Consider the following 16,187-nt stretch of genomic DNA (forward strand, 5'->3'; position numbering starts at 1 on the left):
TTAGGCAAGCTCTCATGGTAGGGGGCAATTGGAGGTTTGTCAAAATAAAACGGCCACTGTCATTCGAGGAATCCATTATGGCAATCCGGAGAGGGGGAACTGATAAAGACAAAATGCCAGCATTTCACAGGACACAGCAACAGGTAAACAGAAACGTATGTTTTGTAAATCAGGTAGTAGTAGTTGCGCGGATAGAAAAGGTCTCCCTAGCGTCAGTCGGTCTTGCTAGCCGCAGTCGCACCACTGATGGCGGAAGGAGCAGAAAGGAGATACAGCTGCCCAGGGCCTCGCGCTCAGGGGGCCCCGCCGCCGGCCCCGCAGAGTAGACCACAGAGCAGGCGGCCCGATATGAAATGCAGGAAAAGCGCTGCGCGCACTCGCGCAGACAGTAAGGCACTTAGAGGGGCCTCACATCTTCCCTTTCGCCAGGGGCCTCAGAAGGCCTAGGACCGGCTCTGGTACAAGGAGCCAATATTGTGATGTCCCAGTGGATGTAACTAAGCCGCACGTAATGAAACTTCTGCAATCCTGACAGAGTTGTTTACCTTAAACTTTACTTTAGCAGGATTTTCATCGGGCGATTTTTTTTTTTTTAATACGACCTGGGACAGTTAACTTCACAGGGTAGAGCCTGTCTGAGTGCCAATGGTTGCCTTCGATTGGGCCTGTCCGTCGTTTTGTTCCTCATGTTTTGTGTGCAGCGTACCCTGGGAAAGTGTCCTAACATAATGGAACTGCCTGTCTCTTTAAATGCCTTGATTTGAGAGCTGGGTCGGAGATGCCAGTGGAGATCTCCTCATTTACAGTATGCTGGGAAGATTGGGTGCAGATGTTGCTGATCTGCGCGTTCGGCGCATCTGGCGCGAGCCCAGGCCTGGCGCGCGATCAGCAGCCGGGGAAGCTCCACAAGTTCCTGTCCGCGCGCTCTTTTTCATGTAAGTGTCCTGCACAACTGCAGTCCAGCGTGTAAACACGACCTCTCCGTTCGGAACAAGAATTTTGCCTTTTATGGAAGCTTTCACAGATCTGTGGGGAAAAGGCTAAGGCCAGGACAGTAACTACTGACTAATGAACTGGCAGCAGAAGGCACTTAAACGCAAACAGGCAGACAGAAAACATCGTATCAATTGGTAGAGTAAAAAGATGAGGGCCCTGAGGAGAATGAGTGAGACACTGAGTAGTTGTGAAAACTATTGCATTAGTTTTCTGTTTAACACTTCATGCTCCTGACAAGAATGCTGTGGTTTTCAATGCTTCCTGGGTGCCTTGCCGCAAGCGTCAGGGATGTTTGACGTGCGTGAGGTTCCAAGATATGCTCCAAACATGGTGCAGCGTGTGTTACAGCAAGATCACATGGAGTGCTGTAGAGAGCGTAAGCAGGGCCGGCGTTAGCGTTGGAGGCGCCCAGTTTGACACACTGTGTTGCGCTCCCTCTTCAAACCTCCCACTCCATGAATTACTAAGGCCCCCCATATCGTTTGCGAATGGGTTACCACATACTTGAAGTAGAAGGTAAAATGCGAATGTTTAGCAACCACATTTTGGTTCTTACATTCCAAAGCTATTTGGTATTAGGAAGGCATGCCGAAAAAACACGCCCCTCCAATACCGACTCTGTATATAGTCAGAATTCCAAATTGTGATTCGGTGATAGGTTACAGAATCACAGTTTGGGAATGAGACATAGCAAAATGCATTTTGCAGTTGCAAACGGCCCGATTCTGTGAATCTGGCCATTTGCGACCAGACAAATGCTTGATATAACTGACTCACAATGTTCTTACCTATACCTTGCAGTTTGCATGCAGCTCCATTATGATAGTTCACAGCTCAATGTGCTGTAGTAGGCTGGTAACTTATGAACTGCAAGTCACAAAAGGATGTCTTTGATAAAAGTAGTAACCTACTGAGTTTGCCACATTATTATTATTATTATTTGGAGCTTATAAAGCGCACTTATACCCAAGGGTGTCCTGGCGCTGCGCACTGATTCCCTGGAGTATATGGGCTTAATCCCCAAAAACCCACGTCTCCAACCCCTTTCTGAAAGAAAGGAGCTCCTCAGCCTTCCTAATATGTGTCGGCAGACTATTCCAAGCTTTCGCTGCACTGTATGAAAAGGTATTTCCTCCCCAACTGGCCTTTTTTATTCGGCGCACCGCCACCAGTCTGCTTTCGGCGGAGCGCAGTGCTCTCCCGGGCACACACCAATCGAAGCACCTAATCAAAAACTCTGGGCCACTGCCCTTCAATGCTTTAAATACCGTGCACATCGCCTTAAATTGAGCTCGTCTGGGAACTGGCAGCCAATGCAATTGCCGTAATTCCTCTCGTACAGAGGCAAACCTTGGAATGCCTGTTAGCAGTCTCGCCGCCACGTTTTTAACCATCTGTAGTCTGTACAGGTGGGATTTTTTGAGATTCAGGTACAGACTATTACAGTAGTCCAACCGCGACAGAATAAGGGTTGAGACTGCTAACCTGAAACCGTCAGCTGGAAGAGAACATTTAATCTTTCTCAGTATCCTGAGGATATGGAAGCAAGTTGCAACCAATCCACTGACCTGCTCCCGAAAATCCAGTTTCTGGTCCATAATAACGCCCAGGTTCTTTGCCTTGCACTTGGGGACTTGTGGCTTCCCCAGTGCCTCAGGCCACGTATCCGGAGTCCAGATGTTAGGATTGTTCCCGAATACCATGACCTCGGTCTTCCCTGCATTCAATTTGAGGCAGTTTGAGGCCATCCAACCCGCAATGTCTTTCAGGCATTCTTGGCACCTTACGGCCATATCCATAAAATACAGTACCGTGATTTGCGTGGTACTTGTTCTTTGCAGAAGGCATATTAACCCTCCATGCTACTTTATCATGATTGGAAACTGCCAAAGGCCAACATTCAATCTCTCTCCATCAGAAACATTAGTCACCAGTTATCTTGACGTTCTTGTTTCGAAAACTACAGGACACACAAGGAACTCTGCAGCACATGCTTTTTAAACCTGTGCTATTTCTAAACACAGCACCGCCTGAAAGTCATCGCCAGGTGCGGCTGCACTGGTCGTGCTACCCTTGAGCTGGCCTTGAGTGTGGGGATATGGGCAGTCCTTTTACCTGCTTACTAGTTTATACAGATGATAGACTGCACAATGGGAAGAACCATGTGTTCAATGCCTTTGAGAATTGGAGCTGATTGTCAATACTTATATTTGAACAGGCAGCCAATTCTAGAGCTTAGCTGTTAGGAATGAGAATGATGGTTGAGCATATTTGAATGGCGGTACATATAATAATGGGCAATGCCTTGAGAGCCTAAGCCTTATTTGGCGATATATATGTGGCATTTTCAAGAGTGGTCTCTGCCCAGATATTGCTGTGTGACCCATGCACACAGTTTTAAAGGTGACTCTTCAATCTATTGGGATCCATTTAAGGGCAAAAGGCCACGTGGGACATGGTCCCACATCAGTAGGTTGAGGAGCTGCCACTTGGCCGCATTTGGAATACTCTGTAATTTTCACAGTAATAGCAGTGGTGGTCCAAGATAGAATCCCTGGCATAGTAAAGGTGTGAGAATACTAATGCAATGGTGATGTGGACCTTTTGCATGAACCCGTGGTATGAGAACATTAGTTCAAGTCTTTGCTTGACCTTCTTGCTTACCTGTGGGCTAAGCAATAGTTTGTAATCCATGATCTTCCCTAGTTCCATCATTGAGCCTTGTAATACACCGGCAGTAGAGTTTAACTGTTCAAGAGGAGATATGAAGAAGGGAAATGGGGAAGTGAAATGGAAAGCGCCCAACAGCAAGGTAAGATGTGATCCATTTCATGATGGTCCTTTGAAGTCATAACTCTCGAAGACTCTGATGGAGAAATAGTAAATCTTGTCCTTCCCATAGTTCAACGCTTTCTCTACTTTTGCTTAGGTTGCAGTAGGAAGACTAAATCGGACCCCTCCAGTATTCAACAGTTTCCCTACTTTGCCTTAGATTGGACTGGGAATAGTAATTCAGACTCCACCAGAGTTGAATTCTCCCCCTTTTGTTGCTTAGCTTGGAATGAGACTAGTACATCTGACCCCACCAATCCCCCCACAAAGTCCATCACTTTCCCTTCTGTATTTTAGGTAAAATATAATAACAATTTCTAGCTATAACTTCACTTTAACCTTAGTTTTTTCTCAGATATCTATATATATTACAGCAATAATCCTTAAAACAACCATTTCATTAAATCATCAAATATATGTCCTGCTAAGTGAACCACTAAGAGACTATTTGAAGAAAATTAATTTATTAAAGGTTTGAGAGAAGGCATTTGGCTTGGTTTGAGTTGGACTTGTCAACCCAGGTTTTGAAGTCTCCAAACTAACACTAGTGTTTTTTAGGGTATTTTCAGCAAAGTAGTTGGGGAATGGCTCAGCGAATGCAGGATTGTAAAGAGGTGGTTTGTGGATTACGAGGAATATACCATTTGGCAATGGAGACATTTAGAAGAAGAATTATGCACATTTACGAGGAATAGTTATTCAAGTGCAGGTACTTGAATGTCTTGCATCGGTTTGGTCTGAAATGTTACCTTTAGACAGTCGCTAGTCTGCCTCCACTCTTCTTGTAAGTGATTCTTTTTGATTATTTTATATGGAGGAGGAATAGCTTTGTGAAGAATTGGAGGGGCATGGTCACTTCACCAGGTTCCAGTCATAATTCTGTAGCTTTATAATATGGTTTTTATCTACATATATATTGGATTGGTTAATAATTTGTAATAAAACGCACTCAACTTCATCTACTGATTCTTGGTTCTCCTTGTGTGGCCAAATGGTCTACACAAACGCTGGATTGTTTATCATTGCTAACTCCATTGGCCTCTCAAGTTAACAAAAAAGTTTCATAGAATGAGAGATGGTAGTTACTTACCTGCGCACTCTCACATTCCTGGATCTACTCTAATCCTTCTCTATTTTCTCTTCTTTCTCTGGTGTTGTCCAGGTTTTTAATACCTTTAGAGAGACTCAAGGAAGGCAGGGATTCTAAATAGATCTATATCCTTGGCCAAAGCTTGACACCTTCCTTACTCCTATCTGCATCTCACTAATGAGGGTCTACAAAGCTGATATGCGGGGTAGATAGTGCGTCTCCAAATGCATGTGGGCTAGAAATTCGGGCAGCATTGCTCTTTTATGATTGGGATCTGGTTTGTATAGGACACATCTGTAATGGCAGAGATGATCTAAAACTGATGAAACGCTAACCATAGAAATTTCAATTGGACACGAAGAGTTGGCTTATGCAGTTCCATCCGTCACTTTTTTGTCACTGTAGTGAGTTAGCTAAGTGGGAGGGGTATGTCTGGAAAAGATGGTACCTAATCTCGTTGTGAGCGGATACTCACTGAGGAGACCAATTAAAGTAGCTACACAGGGTTATTTGGAGAAGTGATATGGCAAAGTATAGATGGGTAGATGCTTCTTGGATGTGAGCTCTGATTTGTAAATGATTGGTCCCTTTTGTAACGGCACAAGTAAGCTAAAAACAAAAAATGGAATGCTATTTGGCGCATTAATTTATTATTGTTCTGTCAATAAGTCGTTATAAGTGGGAGCGCCTGCGATATCGTGGGTCCTAACTCACTCTGACTAATTAGTCAAGGTATACCTCACTGATGAAGCCCAATAAAGGTGATATATTTATTAGACAATGTTGGAGTAACAATGTTTGAGGTATACAAGTGTCTCTTAATCATTGGGAATGTGCTCCCAGGATTGCAGAACTTGCTTCAGAGCAACAGAAGATTTACAGAAGACGTCAGGTCTCTTACCTCTTGGGCACACCAAGCACATATGGGACTCACGGCCAAGCATTGTTTGCATGAGGTCACTCCTCGCAGGGAGCAGATGCTAGCACCTGGAAGACATAATTTGAGATCAGAGTTACTACAGGATTGAAAAGCATAGCAGGATGCTACTTGGTTGTGGCACGGCCATACAATCTTCAGATGTCCTCTTGTGTCTAAAAATAAGGTTGGCATTGCCAGCAATAAATCAAACAATTGATCATGTGATATCTAGAACAACAAACAACACTTTTTAACTACTAACCTCCTCCATCACATTCACATCACATCACATCCATACTTGCCTACCCATTATATAGAACCTATACGTCCCAAAAGGGGAGTCAGTATATGCCTCTTGTTAATACTTTGCAAGGTCAAAAGTGGGGAATCTGAACATGGGAATGTGTGACCTTCCCGCAGAAGACTCACCAAGAGGAATCCCTGTCAGAGGGCTTGCGCTTCCGAAAGAAACACAAAGCTGCACCTTCTTTTTACATTAACCGCTAGATTGCTTTACAGACAATTATCACGCACAGTGGCTTCTGTCTTTTTGCTACATTGGTGTTCATCTGACCGGTGGTTTTTGCTTTTTCACGCCCTAAAGCTTCTCTATGTCAGCTTGAACAGAAAAGGTAGATTTACAGATTGTAATGAGGAGGTAAGATTTCGTTTTGGGAAAAATGTGTGCCAAAGTTATAATAAATGTAAAAATGATTTTCCTATATATTAATGAAATGAACCATAGTTTCTATTGTGACTGTAATATATCTTTAGTTCCCTTTCTTATCAAACTCTACAAGAAACTTGAAACCTAAAAGTTGAATTGATAGAAGCCAAATGTGAAGCAGATTTCACTGAGAGAGTCAAAGTTATTGGTGAGTCATAGTTTCCATGTCCGGTGGCCTAACCCTCCCAACCATACCTACAGTGTTGCTACAGCGTTGCTATGTCAACCTAAATGATAGCAGCCGCAATCATTTGTGTGTAGTTATGGTTAAAACCCAAAAACGTTTTTCGGCTAACTATTGCTTTATTTAGCTAATGTGCATAAAACCTCACAGATCACAGCCCTTCCCCCTAAATTATAGACTTTTTGTGCAGATTTGTCAAGGGGGTGGGGAGGGAAAGAGCTATAGGACGGTTTAAAGAATTCCATCAAAGTGTTTTACCACAGGATAATTAAAAAAGGCAGAGCAGGCCTCCACTACATTTCCCGTGTACACAGATAACACTTTTTTGTGTGCTTTTACAGATTCTATTTACTAGGTTTCTTTTTATTTGAAATGTAAAAACTATAGCTATCTGAGCACAGATATGTCTAGGGACTTACTACATACAGGGAGCTGTTAAGATGTCGAGAATTGAACCATTCGCAATCCTCTAGGTGTGAAGTGCATGCACTTTCAAATACATTTGCAGACAATGTGCTCCAAACACTTAACTTAACAGCCGAGAATCTAGCCACTAACCTTCACAAAGGATATGAGGGCACAGTCTTTCCTGACCAATAGAAACCACCTAATTAGAATTTGTATGACGCATTTATTTAAAACTCGCAAGGCAACTCTATATCAAGAATTGACGGAAGGCATGAGAGGGTACGATCTAGGGATTCCACTGGGATTGACCTTTCAACCCAGAAAGAGCAAAGATATCGAGTGTAGGAATTTACATGTAGATACTCTTCCAAAATTGTTGAATGATCTGTATTGGGTAATGGGAAATTCTTAAAACCGGAACTGTAAGTGTCATCTCATGTTACCTATATATCAGGGATGTGATTACATTTGGACTGAGAGGTCCAACCTTACGAACTGAGAGTGGTGACCTCACTTCTTTCTCACAGATTGCATGTAACTTTATGAGGGATTTATTCAATGTGAACCTATTATATTATTGACTAAATGGTAATGATCTCTAAATGTCTTTTGCTAGATTTCTGGTAAACAGACTCCACTTTATGGGGCGAGAACCATTTTCTCACGAATTAGCTAATTTTCTGTGGCTTCTGGTGTCTGAAACGCTAGATCTGGTGTACATCCAGCCATTAACCATACTGGTCCTTAGTACGTTTAAGATGAGTTAACGGCATGTGCACGGGCATGTGATGCCCCACACAAGCTTCTCTGATTCTTCCACAGGTGAAGAGCACTCTTAGTGACAGATGCTCTACTCTCCACCTGGCTACCAATCACCCTACTTGGATTCACTGATTCAAAGCTATGAGAGCTATAATAAACAATGTAAAATGTATATTTCATTACTATACCATTTCTGAGTTAATCTGTAAGGTGTCTTGTGAATTACGTCTTGTTTCCATGGTATGAAAATATAACAGGCATTAACAATGGCAGTAGGTCTGGACTTTAAAGGAAAGTGCCTTTTTAGTCAATGATGAGTTCAGACATTGAATAAGTCATCATACATGCACTCTGGCACTCATCTTAGAACTCATGCACTCATTCACCAACCCACAAACTCATTCGTGCATTCACCCACTTGCAAAACCACAATAAGCTCAGAGACAAGCACAGTAACATACTCAATATAAATTAAAAGGATAAACGCAGAAAAAGAAAACATGCCACTGCTTGAAAATATGTTTGCAATAACAAATAAAATTAAACATAGCAGTAGGTGACTATCTTGCAGTGGTGTTGTACATGATGTTTAATTGTTTTGAAGCTCCAGTCTGGCTGCCATTCAGAACCAACGCGTTGGCCACCTTGGAATGGTATAACAGCGAACCTATGGACAATACCAATCAATAACAGTGACCTGATCTAGAGGGTGTGGCCTTTCAGCGTGTGGCACTTTGCACTGCAGGTGAAATGAGTGGCTAACAAACTGTCTGTACCCACTGTCTGAGGAGCTTTAAGGTGCTCTAAAGTAATGAAAATAAAAATATTAGAAGGATATAATGGAGAGGAAAAAAATGGAACACTGAAGAATTGACTTTCCAGTCCTGACACTGAAGAGCACTCACTTTCAGGTGGATGTGCTTGTCACTCATGGAACAGTAGAGCTAATGTCTGAAGTGAATGACCGATTGCCTCATGCTGAATGTTATTATGGGTGCAAGCAGAGTGCTTCAAACATTCGACTGACAACATCTTCCTGATTTCGTTCCTTCTCCTCTTATTATGTTATTATAACATAATAATATATGAATACAATTTATTTTTGATGTTTTTAGTACAAGATCATAACAGACAAATGAGACTTCTTTAGTGATTCTAGTAAGAACTATTACAGTGCAAATCTAATCCCTAGGGCTTGTCAGAGTGGGTAATTAGCATCACAATCATTGACCACAAAGTTAATCTGATAGATTTCATGTAACAAAGCACATGTCTTCAGGCTTAACACAGTACAATACCAATCCTCCTTTGCAGGTTTTTTGGCTTAACATATTTGTTTCATAATAAATAAATGAGGCCTATTGCCTTTGTTGTAACATTTATAGAATATATCAGAAATGTGGCATTCTGAATAATGTTTCACAATGAATGAATCAGGTAAATAGTCTTTATAATTGGCTGGTCATTATAACCAACTCATACCTACTGTACGGAGCATAAACTTTCCCACAAGGCAAACATGAGGTTGGCAGTCATAAAACTACAAATATGTAGAAGGTGACAGATGCCAAATGCATATACAATCCCTCCTAAGAGGGCCTAATGAGGATTATCACATTGTACAACTTCTTTATTCACGGTTTGTTTGAGTAGGTCATAAACACCAAAACCCTTATCTAATATGTTAATATGTGAAAATTCCATATACCAAAATACCGGCCCACAGGCTCTGACTACAGTGTAATATCAAGCCACATCAAACGTCTATTGCCTTTAATATATGCTTTCCACAACACATAAAAGCCAAGACTGCTGCCTTTATTATATCATTTTATAATAAAGAGATCTGACATATGTCTTTGAACATAACTTTAACCAGTGTACCCATTGTCACTGGCTTGTCACCATAACCAACTCAGGTCTACTGCACTGAGCTTAAGCTCTTCAACAAGGCAACACTCAGGCATACAGTCACAAAATTCAAAACGTAAACAACACTACAGTTGGCAAAGCAAAATACTAGGTCTTCTAAGAGGGCCTAACAAGGATCATCAATGTGCAAATCTTCTATACCCACGGTTTGTCAGAGAGGGTAACCAATACAAAACCCCTCGTCTACTATGGTAACCTGTGGGATTCCATATAATAAAGAAATATCTTTCTGCAGATTTTAATAGAGTAATAACAATCCACCTTTATATGCCTATTGAATTAAACATTCTTTTCTCAATAAATAAGTCACGCCATCCCCTTTAGCATAACTTTTCACAACAAACAGATCTAGCTTTTATTCATGGTCACTGAGGTATTGAGCATAAGCTCTCTCACAAGCACTATAATTATCTTATTTTCTAGAAGACGTTATTTAATAGCATTGTACTGACATCTGTGTAACCTTGAAGGGCAAGCTCCATCCATCACAGTGGCATGTGTGTGACAGAAAGGTCAGCTACAGTAGTTTTGCTTGATAAGGGAGCCTGTCTCAAGCAGCTGGATAATAAAATGATCACAGCTAGTTTGAGGGTAAGCCCTCTTTCAGTGGAAGCACCCAGCTTTTGATAAATCAAAATGTGTAGTCAGATAAACCAACATCTGAGCGGGCGCACAGTCCCTCTCCATACTAACCTGAATGCTCTTTGTTTTGATCACATAAAGTCTGCAGACAGCTATGCTGCCAAGCCAGAACTATAAAGGATGTTTTGATGCCCTTACAACAACACTACAAATGCATTTTTATCAGTGTAGTTTGCTTTTATTGTTTAATATCAGTTCCACAGACATGCACAAAAGATTGTGTTCTTGCCCCTCTTAGGAATGAGCAAAATTGCATTTGGCCGACCTGTTTCAATAAGGATTTTTTATGCAGTGTTATATTGATTTATCATACAATTTGTGTGCTTTGTTCGTCAACGTTATTCATCACTTGGGCTCAAGTCCTGGTTCCCCACTCGACCCAAGAGAGTGACTGCAGGCACTTCACTTTACCATACTGTGCCTCATTTTCAGTTACTGTCAAATTTGTGACTACCTGAATCAATTCATTTCAATTACCATTACTCCCATAATTTTTCGCTCATAAGGTTATTCTTTCTTTCTATATTCGGTTTGAAAAAGGAAACAATACATTTACAAATCCATCATGGTCTGAATCTTAATATCAACATATAGAAAACGACCTGCCGCAAAACATACTAAATGACTGCTAAGAATCTGTAAGTAGAGAAAAACTGGACACATTTGCCATCAAAAATAAACTTTCAACAAGTAACCAGACACAATTTACAAAAAAACACATTAAGCGCACTGTGCATTACAGATAAACATTATCACACGGACATCAAGCTATATTGTCAAAGGTTGTCCAACCCTTTGTGAAGGGCAAAGAATGTAGGTTAAATCCCATCGGAATATGAGTTAACAAGTAACAATTCCATTCCACCTGAACACTCTAGAGATAGGGTTCCATGGAGAGAATCGTTTTCAGCATGCTAAAAGTTTTAGAAGATTGTGTTAACAAATCGCTATTTTGTCTCCTTTGATAACAAAAGGAGGGCTTTAACCAGAACTCATCATTTTTCGTAAAAATGTCAGGGTGGTCGTTGATATAGGGCCTGCTTAGTTCAATGCATAGTAATTTAACATAGCTCAACCAGTACGTTTTGCTACCACGGAGAAAATATCTTTAATAAACAATCTATTTAAACTAGTTCAAAAATTGGACTAAATAGAGATCTTGAACAAAAACAGGGACAGCTGAACTCTGTCTTCTAAATAATAAAGGCCAAGCTCTTCATAGCACAAAAGAATTCTGCAGCTGGAGGCACATATAAAAGGCGAAGAAGAGTATCAGCACACTCGCAAACTCCTGCACCATAGCAAACCACAGAAATGAACTTGCTGCTATATAGAGTGATAATGTACGGGAGTGGCTTCCTACTTAATCTATTGGCAAAATTAAACATAGAGGAGAGGGACTGGACAAAGAATTCCTGTCTCAAAGAAGGATGTTGAGTTCAAAGCACTACACTCTCAGAATCAATACCTAAACAAGCATTTACAATGCAATAGGTCTCGCAGCATTAAAGTTTGAGCTATTGGCATTGTATATTACAATGTGTTACATTAATTTGTTATCAAACTCTGAATTGTTGTATAAAGATGATTTGCAAACTGTCAAATGTTGCTGAATAGTAAGCAACCTTGTGAATAATATTGTTTGCTAGTCATCCTTGGGTACCAGAGTACTTCACCTGAGGCAGCTCACTACTCTGCACTCACTACTCTGCACTCACTACTCTGCACTCACTACTCTGCACTCACTACTCTGCACTCACTACTTTGCACTCACTACTCTGCACTCACTACTCACTACTCTGCACTCACTTCTTTGCACTCACTACTCACTACTCTGCACTCACTACTCACTACTCTGCACTCACTACTCACTACTCTGCACTCACTACTTTGCACTCACTACTCTGCACTCACTACTCACTACTCTGCACTCACTACTCTGCACTCTGCACTCACTACTCTGCACTCTGCACTCACTACTCTGCACTCACTACTCACTACTCTGCACTCACTACTCTGCACTCACTACTCTGCACTCACTACTCTGCACTCACTACTCTGCACTCATTACTCTGCACTCACTACTCACTACTCTGCACTCACTACTCTGCACTCACTACTCACTACTCTGCACTCACTACTCTGCACTCACTACTCACTACTCTGCACTCACTACTCACTACTCTGCACTCACTACTCTGCACTCACTACTCTGCACTCACTACTCACTACTCTGCACTCACTACTCTGCACTCACTACTCACTACTCTGCACTACTCTGCACTCACTACTCTGCACTCACTACTCACTACTCTGCACTCACTACTCTGCACTCACTACTCACTACTCTGCACTCACTACTCACTACTCTGCACTCACTACTCACTACTCTGCACTCACTAGTTTGCACTCACTACTCACTACTCTGCACTCACTACTCACTACTCTGCACTCACTACTTTGCACTCACTACTCTGCACTCACTACCCACTACTCTGCACTCACTACTCTGCACTCTGCACTCACTACTCTGCACTCACTACTCACTACTCTGCACTCACTACTCACTACTCTGCACTCACTACTCTGCACTCACTACTCTGCACTCACTACTCTGCACTCACTACTCTGCACTCACTACTCACTACTCTGCACTCACTACTCACTACTCTGCACTCACTACTCTGCACTCACTACTCACTACTCTGCACTCACTACTCACTACTCTGCACTCACTACTCTGCACTCACTACTCTGCACTCACTACTCTGCACTCACTACTCTGCACTCACTACTCTGCACTCACTACTCACTACTCTGCACTCACTACTCTGCACTCACTACTCACTACTCTGCACTCACAACTCTGCACTAACTACTCACTACTCTGCACACTCACTCTAAACTCACTAGTCTGCACTCACTACTCTGCACTCACTACTCACTACTCTGCACTCACCACTCACTACTCTGCACTCACTACTCTGCACTCACTACTCTGCACTCACTACTCTGCACTCACTACTCACTACTCTGCACTCACTACTCACTACTCTGCACCCACTACTCTGCACTCACTACTCACTACCCTGCACTCACTACTCTGCACTCACTACTCTGCACTCACTACTCACTACTCGGCACTCACTACTCACTACTCACTACTCTGCACTCACTACTCACTACTCTGCACTCACTACTCACTACTCTGCACACTCACTCTGCACTCACTACTCACCACTCTGCACACTCACTCTGCACTCACTACTCTGCACTCACTACTCACTACTCGGCACTCACTGCTCACTACTCTGCATTCACTACTCTGCACTCACTACTCACTACTCTGTACTCACTACTCTGCACTCACTACTCACTACTCTGCACTCACTACTCTGCACCCACTACTCTGCACCCACTACTCACTACTCTGCACTCACTACTCTGCACTCACTACTCTGCACTCACTACTCTGCACTCACTACTCACTACTCTGCACTCACTACTCACTACTCTGCACATTCACTCTGCACTCACTACTCACTACTCTGCACTCACTACTCTGCACTCACTTCTCTGCACTCACTTCTCTGCACCCCCCCATCGGTATTACAATGAAAGATGTATTTCCACCCTGTTATATATGTTATGAGGACACCGTTCATGTGCCAACTCCTATAAGATACCTTTTAATATGCGAGAATGTGCTGCATTACTATATACTTATAAGGTCCCAAAGACGAGACCGATTGCCTTGCAAATGCTTGTTTAACAGTGTCACTGTAAGGTCCACTCACACAATTGTCCACAGAGTTAAAAACTGTCAAATAAAGGCCTTCCTTCTCCCCTATGTCTCGGACAGTTGCAGGGACGCCCACTTTCTCCCAACCACCCCGTCCCATAGTGCCGCATGCCTGTGAAGGTTACTTTGTTATCGAGGGCAGCCTGACCAGGGGGGATAGCTGTCGGTTTCTGTTGGAGATCAGGCGAGATGACTGCAATATCTGCGCGCGCATTCCAAAACGAAACCTAGCGTGGGGGCGGGACTTCCGTCTTGTGCGCGAAGCCCGCGCCCACGGAGTTCCTGGTCCGAAGAGCAGTGCGTGACGCGGGGCTCCCATGCCTGAGGGAGAGCCCCGCGGGGGCGACAGAACACCGGATTGGCGGTAAGTGGGCCTTGGGGGGCGCTCGTGTGTGCGAGTGTGTTCGCTCCTGTGTGTGTGTGTATGTGTGCGACGGCGGGGGAGGGGGGAGTGTCTCTGTCTGCGTGTCTCTGTCTGCGCTCGTGTGTGTGTGGCCACATGCGTGCAGGGGGAGGTGTGCCTGGGTATGTTTGCGCTTCCCAGGAGACAGCCAGGCCGAGCGCGGCACGTGCCAGTCGGCGCGTGCCAGTTTCAAATCGCCTCCAAGGCGATGCGCGCGCGGCCAGGATTGTCTCCTGGGAAGCACACATGCCGACAACAGGTTCTCGGCGGAGACGCGCTTCGCGCGGCTAGCCGAGACCTAAAAAGAAAAGGCCTGGACCTGCTTGAGGGAATGACCCTTAATAGCAAAATTAGTTTTAATGTGTGTTGGACCCACAATCATAACAAAAAACTTTTCAAATGTGGTACTAAGTTCCTGATCATCCATAAAACACATTAATCTATCAAGAAGTTTTTTCAGACCATTCACTGCCATCAAAAACCATAAAAAATTATCAGCATAGAGTAACGTGAGAATTCATCTATTCCCCACTCTGGGGACATTCCTACTCCCTTAACCCCTTCACAGTGGGGGTAATTCCCCCACTGTGCAGGGAGTGCGCACAGCGCCACCGTGCTCATGACGAGCTCAGCTCATCATGAGGCACGGTGCCTGTGTGCTCATGACGAACTGAGCTCGTCATGATCACACCCGTTTCCGTGGAACGTTCAGCACAGCACAGCAGGGGAATTATCCCCACGTGTGAGCGTTCCACGGCTCATGACGAGCTCAGCTCGTCATGAGCACCTGAGCACGTGCCTCATTTTTTTGCCAAACAATTTTTATTGACATTACATCTTCAAATACATCATTCCAACAAGAGAATAGGTATTATGTACAGTGGCAATCTTCAAGGCAATTATATTGACATTTGGGGGCACATTAGGATGGCAGGCGGGCTTTGCCAACCGCCACCCTAGCGGAAATCGGGCGGGCTCATTCCTCAATTTAACATTGTGGCGGGCGGTGCTCACTGCACCGCCCGCCACAATGTTAATAAACAAAAGCACGCCTTTGCACAATCGAAGAGGCAGGCACCGCGCGGTGCCTGCTTCTTCGATTATGCAAAGGCAGGGGGGTACCACAGGTGCACCCCGTGTGCCACCCCCCTTTGGCCTTCACTCTGGGGGCCCACAGGGGCCCCCCAGAGTGAACACCGCATGCCTTACGGAAAGCCATTGAGAAAAGCCCATAGTAATATGGCGGGAGGTGTCTAACAGACACCGCCTCCATGTTACTCATTTTCCTCCCCGGCCGCAAGGCGACCGGGGCGGAAAACAGGCGGGCGGTGTTTTTCACCGCCGCCTTCCCCTCCGCCATCCTAATATGGCAGGGGGGATTTGGGCTAGCGATGTCGGGCGGTTTGCCTCCGCCAGGCTGGCGGTGGCCACCGCCAGCCTGGTGGAGGCAAACCGCCCGACATCGTAATGGACCCCATAGTACAGTCATC

The 16,187-nt window shown here is 43.8% G+C and overlaps 1 protein-coding gene across 1 annotated transcript in view; it reads right to left on the bottom strand.

The window, feature by feature from the left end:
* Nucleotides 1-16,187, bottom strand: part of ITGB3 (integrin subunit beta 3) — a 474,184-nt gene that overhangs the window by 335,236 nt on the left and 122,761 nt on the right. The window contains exon 2 of the mRNA XM_078645100.1: nt 5,820-5,905. Within this exon, the coding sequence (XP_078501226.1) occupies nt 5,820-5,905 (86 nt within the window). The remainder of the gene's footprint in view (nt 1-5,819; nt 5,906-16,187) is intronic.

This window comes from Lissotriton helveticus, chromosome 5_1 (genome assembly GCF_964261635.1).
Source record: "Lissotriton helveticus chromosome 5_1, aLisHel1.1, whole genome shotgun sequence".
NCBI lineage: Eukaryota > Metazoa > Chordata > Amphibia > Caudata > Salamandridae > Lissotriton > Lissotriton helveticus.